The following is an 18,442-nucleotide window of genomic DNA, read 5'->3' on the forward strand; positions in this document are numbered from 1 at the left end:
CCTAGATAGGAAATGTCTTATTTATAAAAAGTGGTGAAAATTAAAATTGTAAGCATAAGACTGGGAAAATTTTGTAGGGAAGTCTGTCTCATTTAAGAATTTAGAATAAATGTTACTGACTTGAATAATTTGAACTCTTCAGTCTATAAAGATAAAGGCTGATGAAAGATTGGAACAGAGTTCTTAAATTATGAAGAAACCCAGGAATATATTATAGCATGTTCAGAACAACTTGAAGTTGGCATCTTCAGGGACACTATGATCTTCCATACTCTTTGGAAACAGAATGTTGAATTTGACTCAATTTAGTCTTATATTGCTATGAAAGCTAATATAAATTTATTCACCAGACTCCAAAATACTAAAATCTTTAGTGTCCCTTAACACTGCTAAGATACTATTTTATACCATAGAAGGCTGTGTATCTCATTGCTTAAAATGTGTAAGTAGCTTTAAGAAGGATATAGAGAAATTCATGAATTCTAGCTCCATACTTCTCTTGAGGCTTTGGAGTCAGAAGGTGCCTTAGAGGTTTTCAAGTCCCTCATTTTTATTATTAAGATATGAAAAAATATGTGGAGTGTATCTTCAATGTCATGAAGAACAGCAGTGCTTCTCCCAAAATGTCTCCTGATGCCGTGTCAGAGACAGAACATTGACCTAGATGGACTGGGTCATGACGCAGTATGATGCATCTCATGTTGTGAGTTAGAAATTTTTCACCCACTTGGTGGCCAGAGACAGACCACATATTTGTTCCTCTTAGACAGTACGCTCATTTAGATAGTCATATAGTTCCATTTATAAATCCTGTTTTGTTCACTACAGGCTCTGACAAATCTTTGAAGGAAAGCGGTTTCTCTGTAACTTAAAAAATCAGGAGTTAAAACTAAGAAGGAAGGACAAATGTTGAGAATCAAATTATAGTTTAAAAGATCAAAATGGGGTGAATGGCTAATGCTGACAGAGCTAAAAGCGCCATCATGTGGCCCAGAGTAGGGGATTTTCACACATGCTTCTTGGCAATAAACAGTATAATCTCAGAGGTGCGGAAGCCAAAAACCTCTGCAGAACAACTTCTCTAACCTCTTCCTGAACAGCCACTTCTGTTGCTGGGTGTACAGAATAAAAACTTGTCTTAAAGAGGTTTTAACATGTCTCATATTATATTTGAAAAATTTCCACCACAGGGGGGAATTGTAGCCTGCTGCTTTTGTTAGTTTATGTATAGTACACATATTCTGAGTGATACAAACACATATATGTGCATATATACACACAAGGTTATTTTGGCACAAGTTATTTCTAGTTTTAGATTTATATTGCTAAAGTTGCAGTTAATCATGTAATTTATACTTCGGTGAAAATAACATTAAAATGTTTATGAAGAAGGAGTTTGAAGGTATTCTTTAACTAACATGATTTTTATTTTTTAAGTTGAGGTCCTATCAGATTGAGAATAATCCGGGGCAATGTAAACTTCGAGGGGAATGGAAGATACATAGAACAAAGAGAAATGGCACTTTTGCAGTGTCTGGGTGGCTCAGTTGGTTAAGGATCCGACTCTTGGTTTTGGCTCAGGTCATGATTTCACAGTTCGTGAGTTCGAGCCCTGCACTGAGCTCTGTGCTGACAGTGTGGCGCCTGCTCTGGGTTCTCTCTCCCGCGCACGCGTGCTCTCTCTCTCTCTCTCTCTCTCTCTCTCCCCCATGTGCTCTCTCTCCCTCCAAATAAATAAATAAACTTAAAAAAAAAAAAGAGGGGCACCTAGGTGGCTCAGTGGGTTAAGTGTCTGACTTCGGCTCAGGTCATGATTTCATAGTTCACAGTTTTAAGCTTTGCATCAGGCTCTCAGCTGACAGCTCAGAGCCTGGAGCCTGCTTTCAGATTTTGTGTCTCCCTCTCTGTCCTTCCACCACTTGTACAATCTCTCTCTCTCTCTCTCTCTCTCTCTCTCTCTCTCTCTCAAAAATAAACATTAAAACGTTTTGAAAAGAGACATGGCACTTTTAACAAATAGCTTTTGAATTTCATTTAAGGATAGAAAAGAACGCAATATAACTTAGTGCCTCATTTCTAAACAGCTATAGCAAAACAATAAAACAATTTTTATATTGAACCTTTCATTTAATAACCTTATTAAGTGCCAATCTAATTTATTTTAGTGTCACATATTATTCTCCATTTTACAGACTGGGTATCAGGGAGACTGTTAAGATTACTCATCAAATATCTAGAAACAATGTTCAATATAGTTTTCTTTACCTGAAGTAAGAAAAATGAAACAAAGGAGGGGAAAATAGTCACTTGTAAAGTATATTGAGTTCCTATGAGAAAGATTAAACAAAGGTAGTACCCTCACAACTTTTTAAAGTCTTTTTTCTGATTTTACAGGCAGCATGTTGTAGAAAGAGCTTGAACTTTGAAAGATCCAAATTCGAATCCTAGATTTACTAGTTAATTGCTTAACCTCTCAAAACTTCAGATTCCTCATCTGTAAAGAAAAAAAAGCCATAAGTTATATGAGGATTAAGTGAAGTTGTATAAAAAACAGCTAGGACAAAGTGTGGGTAGATGAAAATATTCTGGAAATGGATGATGGTGATAGTTGTACAAAAATACGAATGTACTTAATGCCACTGAACTATAATTAAAAATGGTTTAAATGGTAAATTTTATGTAATGTATATTACACCACAAAAAAAAAAAAGAAAGAAAGCCAAGGCCACCTACCATATGGTAGGCACTTTGTATATTCTGGCTTTCCCCTTACCTTTAGAAATTGAGGGTTTTTTTTTTTTTTTCTTAATTCTTAAGTGTTTTTCCTTAAATGTTGTTATGTAGCTGGGTATTTCTCATAAAATTATCTTAAACTGCATTCATGATTCAGAATAGTGTTTACATTTTGATTATCTCTTAATTCAGCCATACATAGACTTACTCTTATATGGGCTATTCTCCCTACAAGATCTTGAAATAAGAGCTTCCCGTTGTGACCACAACCTCTATCTCATCTACAGCTATCACTCTTGAGTATGCTTTGTAACCTCATTTTGACCTCCTGTCTCTACCTTAGCTCTATTCTTCTAGGTTGGACAGACTTTCATTAAATTTGTTTTCTTGAGCTCCACAGTCAGCAGTTACAGTATTGTCCATTCAAACAATCCCAGATTCTTTCTCCCTTAACCTTCTACCATGTCTACCTTCCCAAGTGACAGTCATCTTTTTTTTTTCTTTTAAAATGTTTATTTAAATTCTAGTTAGTTAACATAGAGTGCAATATTGGTTTCAGGAATAGAATTCAGTGATTTATCACTTACATATAACACCCAGTGCTCATTATAACAAGTGCCCCTAATACCCATCACCCATCTAATCCACGTCCCCACCATCAACCCTTAGTTTGTTCTCTATTGTTAAGAGTCTCTTATAGTTTGCTTCATTCTTTTTGTCTTCTCCCCCCCCTTCCTATGTTAATCTGTTTTGTTTCTTAAATTCCATTTATGAGTGAAATCATATGGTATTTGTCTTTCTCTGACTAATTTCGCTTAGTGTAACATACTCTAGCTCTATCCACTTGTTGCCAATGGCAAAATACTCTTTTGATAACTGAGTAATATTCCTTTGTATATATACGTATACCAGATCTCCTTTATCCATTCATCAGTCTTCAGTAGTCATTTGGGCTCTTTCCATAGTTTGGCTATTGTTGATAATGCTACTGTAAACATCAGGGTGCATATACCCCTTCAAGTCAGTATTTTTGTATCCTTTGGATAAATGCCTAGTAATGTGATTGCTGGATTATAGGGTAGTTTTGTTTTTGCCTTTTTGAGGAACCTCCATACTGTTTTCCAGGGTGGCTGTACGAGATTGCATTCCCAACAGTACAAGACGGTTTCCCTTTCTCTGCAGCCTTGCCAATACCTGTTATTTCTTGTTATTAATTTTAGCCATTCTGACAGGTGTGAAGTGGTATCTCATTGTGGTTTTGATTTGCTGCTGATGAGTGATGTTGTGCATCTTTTCATGTGTCTGTCAACCATTTGGATGTCTTTTTTGAAAAAATGTCTGTTCACGTCTTCTGCCCATTTCTTCACTAGATGATTTGTTTTTTGGGTGTTGAGTTGGAGAAGCTCTTTATAGATTTTGATTACTATTTCTCAAATAGGTCATTTGCAGATATCTTCTCCCATTCTGTAGGCTGCCTTTTAGTTTTGTTGTTTTCTTCGCTTTACAGAAGCTTTTCTATCTGGATAAAGTCCCACTAGTTCATGTTTACTTTTGTTTCTCTTGCCTCTGGAGATGTGTCTAGTAAGACGTGGCTCCGGCTGAGGTCAAAGAGGTTGCTGTCTGTGTTCTCCTCTAGGATTTTGATGGTTTCCTGTCTCAAATTTTAGGTGTTTCATCCATTTTGAATTTATTTTTGTGTGTGGTGTAAAATTAGTCTAGTTTTATTCTTCTGCATGCTGCTGTCCAACTTTCCCAACACCATTTGTTGAAGAGATTGTCCTTTTTCCATTGAATATTCTTTCCTGCTTTGTTGAAGATTAGTTGACCATGTAGTTGCAGGTTCTTTTCTGGGTTTTCTATTCTATTCTCTTAATCTATATGTCTGGTTTTGTGCCAGTACTATACTGTCTTGATGACTGCAGCTTTGTAATGTAGCTTAAAATCTGGAATTGTGATGCCTCCAGCTTTGCTTTTTGTTTTCAAGATTGCTTTGGCTATTTGGAGTCTTTGTGGTTCCATGCAAATTTTAGGATTGTTTGTTCTAGCTCTATGAAAAATCCTGGTGGAATTTTGATAAAGATTAAATGTGTAGATTGCATTAGGCAATATAGACATTTTAACAATGTTTGATTCTTCCAGTCCATGAGCATGGAATGTTTTTCCATTTTTTCGTGTCCTCTTTAGTTTCCCTCATAAGTTTTCTATAGTTTTCAAAGTACAGACCTTTTACCTCTTTGGTTAGGTTTAAATTTTTTTTTTTATGTTTATTTTTGAGAGAGAGAGGGAAAGGGAGAGAGAGAGATGGAGTGTGAGCAGAGGAGAGGCAGAGAAAGAAGGGGAACACAGAATTTGAAGCAGGCTCCAGGCTCCACACTGTCAACACAGAGCCTGACGCAGAGCTTGAACCCACAATCTGCGAGATCATGACCTGAGCTGAAATCGGACACTTAACCGACTGAGCCACCCAGGTGCCCCTCTTTGGTTAGGTTTATTGCTAGGTATCTTATAGTTTTTGGTGCAATTGTAAATGGGATAGATTCCTTGATTTCTCCTTCTGCTGCTTCATTATTGGTATATGTATTAATGCAACAGATTTCTGTACATTGATTTTTATATCCCATGACTGTGCTGAATTCATGTATCAGTTTAGCAATTTTTTGGTGTAGTCTTTCAGGTTCTACATAGAATATGATGTCATCTACAAATAGTGAAACTTTGATTCTTCCTTGCTGATTGTGATGCCTTTCTTGTTGATGTTTTTCTTGTTGTTTGATTGCTAAGGCTAAGATTTCCAGTACTTTGTTAAGTAGTAATGGTGAGAGTGGACATCCCTGTCTTATTCCTGACCACAGAGGAAAAGTTCTCAGTTTTTCCCCATTGAGGATGATATAAGCTGTGGGTCTTTTGTATATGGCCTTTCTGATTTTAAGTTACGTTCCCACTATTCCTACTTTGTTGAAGGTTTTTATAAAGAATGATGCTGTATTTATTTTGTCAAATGCTTTTTCTGCATCTGTTGAGAGGATAATATGGTTCTTATCCTTTTTTTTTTTTAAGTTTATTTACTTTTGGGAGAGAGCATGCAAGTGGGATAGGATCAGAGATAGAAAGAGAGAATCCCAAGTACGCTCTGCACTGTCAGCATAGAGCCCGACATGAGGCTCGATCCCACGAACTGTGAGATCATGACCTGAGCTGAAGTCATGCTTAACGGACTGAGCCACCCAGGCGCCCCAGTTCTTATCCTTTATTTTATTAACATCGTGTATCACGTTGAGTAATTTGCAAATATTGAACCATCTCTGCAGCCCAGGAATAAATCACACTTGATCATGGTGAATAATTCTTTTAATGTACTCTTGGGTTTGATTTGCTAGTATCTTTTTGAGAATTTTTGCATACATGTTCATCAAGGATATTGGCCTGTAATTCTCCTTTTTAGTGGGCTCTTTGTCTGGTTTTGGAATTAAGGTATTGCTGGCCTCGTAGAATGAGTTTGGAAGTTTTCCTTTCATTTCTATTTTTTGGAACAATTTGAGAAGAATAGGTATTAACTCTTCTTTAAATGTCTGGTAGAATTCCCCTAGGAAGTCATCTGGCCCTGGACTTTTGTGTATTGATTTTTCATTACTGATTACGTTTCTTTGCTGGTTATGGGCCTGTTCAAATTTTCTATTTCTTCCTGTTTCAGTTTTGGTAGTTTCTATGTTTCTAGGAATTTGTCCATTTCTTCTAGGTTTTGCCCAATTTGTTGGCATATAATTTTTCATAATCTCTTATGATTATTTCTTTTTCTGTGGTTTTGGTTATGATCTTTCCTGTTTCATTCATGACTTTATTTATTTGGGTCCTTTCTCTTTTTGATAAGTCTGGCTTTGATAAGAACAAGCTCCCAGTTTCATTTATCTGTTCTACTTTTTGTTTCTATATCATTTATTTCTGCTCTGATCTTTATTATTTCCCTTCTGCTGGCTTTTGGCTTTATTTGCTTTTCCTTTTCTAGCACCTTTAGGTATGTGGTTAGGTCTGTTTTGAGACTTTTCTTATTTCTTGAGGTAGTCCTGTATGGCAGTATACTTCCCTCTTATGACCACTTTTGCTGCATCCCAATGGTTTTGAACTGTTATGTTTTCATTTTCATTTGCCTTCATGTATTTCTTTATTTCTTCTTTAATTTCCTGGTTATCTCATTCATTGTTTAATAGGATGTTCTTTAACCTCCATGTATTTTGTGGTACTTCCAAATTTTTTCTTGTGGTTGATCTCATGTTTCATTGTGTTGAGGTCTACAAATATGCATGGAATGATCTTGATCTCTTTGTACTTGTTAAGGGCTGATTTGGACCCAGTATGTGATCTGTTCTGGAGAATGTTCCATGTGCACTCAAAAAGAAGGTATATTCTGCTGCTTTAGGATAAAATGTTCTGAATGTCTGTTTAGTGCATTGGGGTGCATTCAAAGCCATTGTTTCTTTGTTAAATTTCTGTGTAGAATGATATGTCCGGTGATGTAAGTGGGTGGGGGGGTCAAAGTCCCCTACTACTATTGTATTGTTATTGATGAGTTTCTTTATGCTTGTTATTAATTGATTTATAAATTTGTTATTGATACATATTTATATATGCTTGTTACTAATTGATTTATATATTTCTATATTAATTGACTTATATATATATTTATATACTAATTGATTTATATATATTGAATTGTATATATATATATAATTGCCTCCCAAGTTGGAGGAATAAATAATCTAGTTTTTTTGATAGAAGTATGGCTACTCCAGCTTTCTTTTGATGTCCATTAGCATGATAAATATTCCCCATCCCCTAATTTTTAATCTGCAGGTGTCTTCAGATCTAAAATGAGGCTCTTGTAGGCAGCATATAGGTGGGTCTTGTTCTGTTTTTTGTTTTTTGTTTTTTAACTTTTTCAATGTTTGTTCTTGAGAGAGAGAGAGACAGAGCACAAGTGGGGAAGGATAGAGAGAGACAGACAGACAGACAGAATCTGAAACAGGATCCAGGCTCCAAGCTTTCAGCACAGAGCCTGATGCAGGGCTCAAACTCGGGAATGGTGAGATCATGACCTAGGCTGAAGTCAGACGCTTAACCGAATGAGCCACTCAGGCACCCCCCTGGTGGATCTTGTTTTGTTTTGTTTTTTTATCCATTCTGATACCCTGTATCTTTTGATTGGAACATTTGGTCCACTTACATTCAGGGTGAATATTGAAAAATATGAATTTAGCCATTGTGTTACCTGTAAATCTGGTGTTTCTGGTGATATTCTCGGTTCCTTTCTAGTCTTTGTTGCTTTTGGTCTTTTTTCCTCCCAAAGAGTCCCCTTTAATATATCTTCTAGGGCTGGTATACTGGTCACAAACTTTAGTTTTTGTTTTTCTGGGAAACTCTTTATCTCTCCTTCCATTCTGAATGATGGCCTGCTAGATAAAGTATTCTTGGCTGCACATTTTTCCCATTTAGCATGTTCAATATATCCTGCCATCCCTTCTGTCCTGCCAAGTTTCTGTGAATGAGTCTACTGCGAACCTGATCTGTATTCCTTTGTAGGTTAAGGACTTTTTTTTCCCTTGCTGCTTTGGAGATTCTTTCCTTCTCTGGGTATTTTGTGAATTTGACTATGATATACCTTGGCGATTGCCAGCTTTTGTTGAATTTCATTGGAGTTCTCTGTGCTCCTTGGATTTCATTGTCTGTGTCCTTTCCCGGATTAGGGAAGTTTTCAGCTATAATTTGCTCAAATAAACCTTCTGCCCCTTTTTTCCGTCTCTTCATCTTCTGAGTCCCCTATGGTATGAATGTTATTACGTTTTCAGACGTCGCTGAGTTCCCTAAGTCTACCTTCGTGATCCAGTACCTGTTTTTCCCTCTTCTTTTCAGCTTCATTATTTTTTGTGATTTTATCTTTTATATCACTGATTCATTCTTCTGCTTTGTTCATCCTTGGTATTATGGCATCCATTCAGGTTTGCATCCTGGTTATAGCATTTTTAATTTTGTCCTCATTGGATTTTAGTTCTTTTATGTCTGCAGTAAATGATTCTGTAGTGTCTTCTATGCTTTTTTCAAACCCAGTTAGTGCCCTTATAATTGTTTTAAATTCTAGTTCAGACATCTTCTATCTGTATTGATTAAATCCCTGGCTGTTACTTCTACTCCTGCTCTTTCTTTTGGGGTGTATTCCTACATCTTGTCATTTTGTCCAGACAAAATATGATTTGATCTGCTTGTTAAAAGAAGCTAGATCTAAAAATAAAAGCAATATTTGTATTTATATAGTTATATATATATTTCTATTTTATAATATATATTTATATATATTATATATATATAACTAATTTATATATTATAAATATATATATATACGTATAAAACTAAAAAGTTAAAAAAAATAAAAAGGAATCTAGACCCTATTTCCCCTAGACCTGAAGCTTTGCAGCATTCTATGATCAGTGGAGTTGGGAGTGTACGAGGGGTTTGTGCTGGTCTTCTGGGGCCAGCTTCTGTGCTGCTTCTCAGGCCAACTTGCCCTCATTGAGATACACCTGCAGGGCACAGCAGGGTGCAGCAGGGCTGGGGCTTGGCGTAAGCAGCTCAGGTCTTTACTTGGTGGTGCTGGTTAGCTCACTGAGGTCAGTCAGTGCTGATGGACGGGGGAGCAAAATGGGTTTGCTCAGCTCTCTTATCCACAGAGCAGAGAGCTTGCACCCACCACTCTTCAGGAATCCCTCACAGAAGAGAACACAATTATCTCCCTTATGTCCCAGGCTGCCTTCACCCTGTTTATGTCCAAGTTGTTTTGTCTCAGACCCATAGCTGGGTTTCTAAACTCCAAATTTTAGGGACTTGGTTGGCATGGCTCCAAGCTGTTCCTCTGGAAGAGGGCCTTGCCATGCTTTTGCCATTTGCCAGCTTGTCCAAGACAGCAGTCACACGACCACACAGTGGTTCAGATCTTAGGCAAAGCAGAACAGAAAGCCTGCATCAAGATTCACTGCCCTCTTCCTCAAAACACTAAAAACAGAACTACCCTACGACCCACCAATTGCACTACTAGGCATTTATCCACAGGATACAGGTGTGCTTGTCTCGAAGGGACACATGCACCCCCATGTTTATAGCAGCACTATCAACAATAGCCAAAGTATGGATAGAGCCCAAATGTCCATCGATGGATGAATGGATAAAGAAGATGTGGTATGTTTATGTATATATATATGTATATGTATATATGTATGTATACACAATGGAGTATTGCTCAGCAATCAAAAAGAATGAAATCTTGCCATTTGCAACTACATGGATGGAACTGGAGAATATTATGCTAAGTGAAATTAGAGAAAGACAAAAATGATATGATATGACTTCACTCATATGAGGACTTTAAGAGACAAAACAGATGAACATAAGGGAAGGGAAACAAAAATAATATAAAAACAGGAAGGGGGACAAAACAGAAGAGACTCATAAATGTGCAGAACAAACAGAAGGTTGCTGGAGGGGTTGTGGGAGGGGGGATGGGCTAAATAGGCACTAAGGAGTCTACTCCTGAAATCATTGTTGCACTATATGCTAACTAATTTGGATGTAAATTTTAAAAAATATAAAATAAATTTAAAAAATACAAAATAAAATTTAAAAAATTAAAAAAAAAAAAAGATTCACTGCCCTCAGCCAGTGTTTCCACTGCTGTGCCTGGCAACAGCACAGCACATTGGTGCCATCCATTCTTCTGGCCCTGGAGAGGCCTTGCAGCCACTCCCAAGGGGAGTGGAGGGGAACTGTTTCTCCTCATGTGACCCAGGGGATCCTCAGTCCATGCTGTCCACTCTCGGTTCTCCACTCTCCTTCACCATAGGAGCACCACTAAACCGGGCTGGACCCCTGTAGTGGGCAGACTTCTACAACTTCAGATTTGGGGTTCCACTGCTTCTAATACCTTGTGGTACTCTATATAAGCAGGGCTCCTTCCCCTCCACAGCACCCGCAGTTCTTACCTCCCCCAAATCAAGTCTCCGCAGCTCCTACCTTCTACAATTCTACTTGTAGACTTGCAGTTTTGTTCTCTCAGTCCTCAGATTGATTTCTTGGGTGTTCAGAATGATTTGATTTTTATCTAGCTGTGTTTGAGGTACTAGGCAAGCTTAGGGTCCCCCAATTCCTCTACCATCTTAACTCCTCCCTCACCCTTTTTTTCTGTGGTTGGGTTCCTGATCTTTATTAAGTTCTCAAGTGCTTTAGATAAGCTGTCTCATTTAGAACATTAGTGCTTTAAATAAGCTGTCTCAGTCCTTACAAGACCCCTTGGAAGTGTTATTACTCATTTTATGGGTGGTGGAACTGAAGCTCACAGAGGTTTAGTGACTAACCCAGAACACTAGGCTCATTTATATAGATCTGGAATTTAAACCCAGATCTGACACCAAAGCCTCATGCACTCTTTCAATTCCTTTGGCCCTGTTCCATTTTATTCTGTGTAATCTCACTCATGTGTTCACATGTTTTTTTCTTTGTTTCTTATTGACTCTCTGATAAGTTCTCACATTTTCTTCTCTCCTTAAACTTTGAACCCAATCCCCAACTCATTATAGATAATTTAACCTACCACTTAACTAAATGATTGAGTGCATCCAGCAGAATTTCCTTCAACGTTATTTTCTTATCCTCTCTCGTTTCTCTGCCTCATTGCTTATACTTTCTATGTTCCTGATTCTTTTCTTCTGTCACCAAGGCTTGCTTCATGATTTATTCCTATTTTCTCACTCTTTCAAGCTCTCCTCTCAAGTTGATTATTTTTCTTCTACTTTAAAAAGGTTGGTAGGGACAGAACCCTGAAAAATATCCATTAAGTTTAGCATTTCTATGGTGATTGGTAATATTAGCAAGAGACATCTCAGTAGAGTAATGCATACAGATTCCAGGAGGCAGAGGGCTGATGATTGAATAGGAGATGTGGAATTGAAAACCAGTGCAGACTTCTATAAAGAAAGGTTACAATGAAAAAGGGAGTGGGGGGAGCTGTATGATTGAAGGACAGGGTTTGTTGGTTTCTGTGTTTATTTTCTCAAGATAGATTTAAGTATGATAATATCCTAAAAGGCAAGAGGAAAAAGGGAAAGGTTTATGGAGTAAAACCTCAGATCCATAGAGTTAGCCTTAAAGGCTTTTATATATAAACTATATGAATCTTTATAGACCCAACTGAATCTAAAGCTTTTCTTCATTGGCTCAACAAGCAATTTTTATTTCTTCTGTAATTTGTTGTAGCAGTTCATGTATCTCTCATGATACTTAACATATATTCTCTGAAATTATATGATGCAAAATATAGTTAAGAGCCCTGCTGTCTTGATTTGATTTCTGGCTTTACCACTTACCAGTTATGTGGCTTTCCACTACTTATTCTTTTAGTACTCAAATTTTTTTATCTGTAACATGGGGATAATAGTTGTAGCTACTCATTCTTGTGAGGATTAACCTTTGTGAAGCTCTTAGAACAGGCGTTTTTCTCCTACTAAATTGTAACGTCCTTAAGAATAAGAACCTGTTCTTTATATTACTTAATATACACAGCATAATTCATACATATAATAGTTCAGAATTTTATTTTTGAAGGAATAATAGAATATATACCCTGCATTTGTAGGATAGCTGTTGAGTGTAAGAGTCCAATTGAGAATCACTGTCTATACATATTTTCTTACCTATAGAGATACTCAGACCCTATAGGACTAAATGCCAGGCAGCTGCAAGGCACTGAACCTTGACAATTTTAGCCAGGAAGACTTGGATGGGGATGTGGGATAGGAAGAATGAAAGAACTACAGGTACCTGTGAGAGGCAATAAAATCCTGTTGTAAAAGTTAGCATATTATTTAGGCCAAAAAAGCTCTTAATGAGAGTTATAAATATCCCCTGGGGCAATCAAGGCTAGTCACCATCCAAGTAGTCCTTTGCTTTGAGGAACACCAACCCAAGGTAGCTTCTATAACTAGAGTTTTAGTGAGTAGAAGAAGTAGTGTAAACAGGGTAATATTGGGTGATTGGGAAAGGATATGCCTCAATTGGCTGAGGGACTAAGGAAAAAAACAAAAATAGATTAAAATTTTACTCTCAGTCAGCTCATTGCCCATTGTCTTATTTTGCCTTTCCTTCTAAATTTTTTATTATTGGTCTTGGAGAATTCCTGAACTACAGGGGAATCTCTAAAGCAGGGATGGCAAATATTGGTTTCATCCCATATGTCTCCTGATGTGTGGTGCTTAGAAGGAATATAATGGGAAAGAATGCCTTGATTAGTTAGCGGTGCCTTCCATAACTTAAGGAGAGGATTGGTAGGAGAGTCCGTTCATAGCAATGCCTCTTCTGCTTAAGACTGAACACAAGATAAATGGATTATCTAGGCAGTATTATGTGGTCAGCTCTGATGCTTAATTATATAGAAAAATATCTTTAACTGACATTTTTTGATTAGCAGCCTTTCAATGTCATAACTCGAATAACCTGTGGTTCCAGCTATCCATTTGGCTTAACTTTTTTTAATTGAAATGCTTTTTTGCAATATCATGGCCTTCATTGGAACCCTATTTTGTCCTTTAAATGGGATTAATATTCAATGCCTTAGCTTCTCTTTCATGTATGTCTAGTTTCTTATATTTACTTTTTTTTCTATTAATAGACTTTATTCCTTAGAGCAATATTAGCTTCATAGCAAAATGGAGAGGAAGGTACAGAGATTTCCCATATACCCTCCTTACCCCTACCCTTGTATAGCCTCCCTCATTATCAGCATCCCCCAACAAAATTGCTCATTTGTTACAATTGATGGGCCTGTATTGACATATCATTATCACCCAAAGCCCATAGTTTACATTAGAGTTCACTCTTAGCTTTGTACATTCTATGGGTTTGGACAAATATATAATGACTTGAATCCAACATTAATTACATTATTATACAGAGTAATTTTATAGTCATAAAAATCCTATGTGCTCCACTTATTCATCTCCCACCTGTCATAAACCCTGATCTTTTTTTTAAAATTTTTTTTCAACGTTTATTTATTTTTTGGGGGACAGAGAGAGAGCATGAACGGGGGAGGGGCAGAGAGAGAGGGAGACACAGAATCGGAAACAGGCTCCAGGCTCTGAGCCATCAGCCCAGAGCCTGACGCGGGGCTCGAACTCACGGACCGTGAGATCGTGACCTGGCTGAAGTCGGACGCTTAACCGACTGCGCCACCCAGGCGCCCCCAACCCTGATCTTTTTACTATCTCCATAGTTTTACCTTTCCCAGAATATTAGGTAGTAAAATTATACAGAATATGTTCTTTTCAGGCTGGCTTATTTCACTTAGTAATATGCATTTAAGTTTCTTCCCTGTCTTTTTCTAGGTTGATGGTGGCTAGTTTCTTTTTAATGCTTAATAATAATCTGTTGTCTGAATTTACTACAGTTTATTTAACCGTTCACCAACTGAAAGATATCTTAATTGCTTCTAAGTTTTGGCAAAATGGATAGAGCTGCTGTAAACATCCGTGTGCAGGCTTTTGTGTAGATGTAAATTTTCTTATTTATTTGTTTATCTTTAATTTACATCCAAGTTAGCATATAGTGCAACAATGATTTCAAGAGTAGATTCCTTAATGCCCCTTACCCATTTAGCCCATCCCCCCTCCCACAGCCCCTCCACCAACCCTCTGTTTGTTCTCTATATTTAAGAGTGTTTTCTGTTTTGTCTCCCCCCCACCGTTGTTATATTATTTTTGCTTTCCTTCCCTATGTTCATCTGTTTTGTATCTTAAATTCTTCATATGAGTGAAGTCATGTGATATTTGTCTTTCTCTGACTAATTTCACTTAGCATAATACCCTCTAGTTCTATCCACATAGGTGCAAATGGTATGTAGATGTAAATTTTCAACTCCTTTGGGTGAATACCGAGGAGTAAGAGTTCTGGATTGTATGGTAAGAGTATGTTTAGTTTTAAAAGAAATCACCAAACTGTATTTCAAAGTGGCTGTACCATTTTGCATTTTCACCAGGAATGAATGAGAGTTCTCTTGCGCCAAACATTCACCAGCATGTGATGTTGTCAGTGTTCTGTATTTTAGCTATACTAACAAGTGTAGTGGTATCTTACTGTTCTTTTAATTTGCAGTTTGCTGATGACATATAATGTAGAGCATCTTTTCATATGCTTACTTGCCATCTTTATATCTTCTTTGGTGAGGTGTCTTTTAATGTCTCTGACCCATTTTTATTGAGGTGTTTTCTTAGTGACTTTTAAGAGTTATTTGATATTTTGGATAATAGTCTTTTATCAAGTATGTCTTTTGCAAATATTTTCTCCTAATCTGGTTTTTCTTTTTATTCTCTTGACAATATCTTTCACAAAGCAGAATTTTTTTAATTTAATGAAGCCTGGCTTACCAGTTTTTTCAGTCATAGATTGTGTGTTTGGTGTCCTATCTAAAAAGTCATCTAGTTTCTCCTATATTATCTTGTTGGAGTTTTGTATAGTTTTGTGTTTTATATTTAGTTCTATGATACATTTTGAGTTAGTTTTTGTGAATGGTATAAGTCTTTGTCTTGATTTACTTGTTTGTTTGTTTGTTTGTTTGTTTGTTTGTTTGTTTTAGAGAGAGAGAGACAGAGACAAAGTCCAAGCAGTGGAGAGGGACAGAGGGAGAGAAAGAGAATCTCAGGTGGACTCCGCAGTCAGTGCGGAGCCCAACACAGGGCTCAATCCCACAACCCTGGGATTGTGACCTGAGCTGAAATCAACAGAGAGGCCCAACACACTGAGCCACCCAGGTGCCCCTTGATTCACTTCTTTACATGTGAATACTCAGTATTCCAGTACCATTTGTTGAAAAAATGGTCTTTTCTCCCTCATATTGCTTTTGCTGCTTTGTCAGAGATCAGTTGAATATATTTGTGTGCATCTATTTCTGGGTTCTCTATTCTGTTCCAGTGATCTATTTATCTGTTCTTTGACCACTACCACACTGTCTTCATTGCTGTAGCGTTATAGTCTCGAAGTCAGGTAATGTCAGTTCTCCAACTTTGTTCTTCATTATTTTGCTAGCTATTCTTGGTCTTTTGCCTCCTCCCAAACTTTACACTCAATTTGTGATATCCACAAATAACTTGCTGGGATTTTGATTGGGATTACATTGAATCTGTAGATCAAGTTGAGAATGACATCTTGACAGTATTGAGTCTCCCTATTGATAAACATGGATTATCACTCCATTTTTTGTGTATTCTTTGTATAGTTTTCTTTTTTAAATTTTTAATGTTTATTTTGAGAGAGAGAGAGAGAGAGAGAGAGAATGGCGGGGCGGGGGGGCAGAGAGAGAGGGAGACAGAGGGTCCAAAGTGGGCTCTGCACTGAGAGTGGAGAGCCCGATGCAGGGCTTGAACTCACAAGCTTTGAGATCATGACCTGAGCTGAAGTTGCTTAACCAACTGAGCCACCCAGGTGTCCCTGTATATTCACTTTTATTTAATCCATTTTTGTAATCTTTAGAAGTCACTTTTCCTGAGTCACTTCAGAAATATTTTATAGAGTTTTCCTGTCCTCTTGGAATCACTTGCTATTTGTTCCTTTTTGTATTGGCTTTCTAAGAGCTTTTCTCTCTGTCTTTTAAATATCCATGATGCCCAGCCAAATGTAATTTCTGGTATTGCATAGAAAAATTATTCCTAGAATTGAATTCAATCACCTGATCTACATAGTTCATATCCATACTACGATACAATGCTTTCTCAGAAATTAGAGCAAAAATTCTTATTGACTGCATAAAGGAAATAGAGGAGAATTGTGGTACATAATTCCTGCCCTCAAGAAGCTTGTAGTTTGGTAAGAAACCACACTTAAACATATGAAAAGTAAGACTTTTAGATAATAATTCTAGTATTAAGCCATAGAGGAGTACCTGATTAACATATTAATTGAATACGTAATACTGACTCTGGAACTCATAGGAGAGAGTGATTTACTTTAGTCAGGTTAGTCAGGGAAAACTTTATTACACTCATGGAAATTGAACTTAGTCCTAAAATATGAACAAATTTTGGATAACAGATTAATCCATATTTCTTATGGATGAGTTTCACAATACTTTGTTCTTCAATTTTTTCTTTAAAACTTTAAATGAACTGTTTCCTTTTAATTATATTTTCTATCCAATATAGTTATAACAAACACTTGAAAATGTTTGACATACCAGCTGCCTTCAATTTTTTATTCCTATGTTTTGTCACAGGGATCCTGATTTTCAACTGCTACAGGAAGGACAAAGGTATGGTTGAATCAGTATTACTTACCTTCTATATATTTATGTTAATAGAAACATTAAGAGTAAACCAGGTGATACGAGCTTTTGGACTTCCTGTGTTGATGCATGAGGTAAGTGCCCATTTTAGCCCACACAAAGAAATATTTGCCTTGTACAGCTTTTTCTTTTGTGATAGTAAGATGATGTGTTTGATCTGTATGATTTATTGTACAGCTGTTCCTACAATGAAGTCTAATTGAACCTGTTGAAATACGACACAAACATAGCTTCCATCTGAGATACGGTGCTTCTTTGTCAACTAGATTATGCCAATTACATTTGTTGAAAGGTTTTTTTCGTCTTATTTTATAGGATTTCAAAGCTTAATATGCCAATTATGTATTATTTGGAAGAGTGTCTAAAGCATTAATAGAAAAATTCCAAGTTGTGATATTTTTCTTAACTGTTCTTGTAGTGTTGCTTGCCCAATCGTGACTATTTCTCAAAACACATTCTTATATCTTTTATCAGCATAAATTTTCCTGGTTTTTAGCCACTATTTTAGTACATAGAATTGAGCACAAGTAAGAGATATTTATTTATTGATATATATTTTAAATTTATAGCTTCAAAGTAATATTGAAAAATATAGTTACTTTAAAATTCCAAGAGAAAGTATGAAACCTATGAAAGTCAAATTCTTCTAATTTTTTTTAACATTATGCTTACTTCAGGTACAAGAGACAGTCTCGTGGCTATATAGGTTAGATTCTAACTAAAAAATGGTATCTAATACTGAATAAACTTGTTATCTTTTCTTTATTCCCATCCACAACCTTACTGTTTTGTTTTGTTTTTTTATGTTTTATTTATTTTTGAAAGAGAGAGGGGAAAGTGCAAGCAAGGGAGGGGCAGAGAGAGAGGGAGACACAGAATCCTTAGACAGGCTCTGGGCTCTGAGCTAGCTGTCAGCACAGAGCCTGACACAGGGTTCGAACGCACCAACCATGAGATCATGACCTGAGCCTAAGGTGGACGGTTAACTGACTAAGCCCCCACAACCTTACTTTCAACTCTGTTTTTCTTTTTCTTTCTTTATACTTCCACCAAGCATGCTTTTTTTTTTTTTTTAATGTTGCATTATTTTATTTTAGTCTATTTTTTTAATCATTTAAAAAATGAATATCCTTTTGGGGGAGCAGTTTTAAGTGTATAGAAAAATTGCTTGAAAAGTAGAAAGTTCCTACATACCCTCACAATTCCCTGCCCCCACTTACACAGAATTGTTATCCTAAAAGAGTTCTTTTAAAGTTCTGATATGTGCATTTGCTGGAGAGTAGTTTCTCACCTAACATTTCCTATCTCAGGTTTGTATAGACAAAGCTACTCTTTTCCTTCACC

At 36.7% G+C, this 18,442-nt stretch overlaps 1 protein-coding gene across 13 annotated transcripts in view; it reads left to right on the plus strand.

Moving 5' to 3' along the window:
• Positions 1 to 18,442, plus strand: part of RPAP2 (RNA polymerase II associated protein 2) — a 101,463-nt gene that overhangs the window by 19,401 nt on the left and 63,620 nt on the right. For 11 of the 13 annotated variants that reach the window (XM_053214427.1, XM_053214429.1, XM_053214428.1 and 8 more), the window contains exons 7-8: positions 7,066 to 7,128; positions 17,030 to 17,065. In XM_053214427.1, coding sequence (XP_053070402.1) covers positions 7,066 to 7,128; positions 17,030 to 17,065 — 99 coding nt within the window. The remainder of the gene's footprint in view (positions 1 to 7,065; positions 7,129 to 17,029; positions 17,066 to 18,442) is intronic. The other 2 variants (XM_053214436.1, XM_027058601.2) reach the window with 1 other exon arrangement.

This window comes from Acinonyx jubatus, chromosome C1 (genome assembly GCF_027475565.1).
Source record: "Acinonyx jubatus isolate Ajub_Pintada_27869175 chromosome C1, VMU_Ajub_asm_v1.0, whole genome shotgun sequence".
NCBI lineage: Eukaryota > Metazoa > Chordata > Mammalia > Carnivora > Felidae > Acinonyx > Acinonyx jubatus.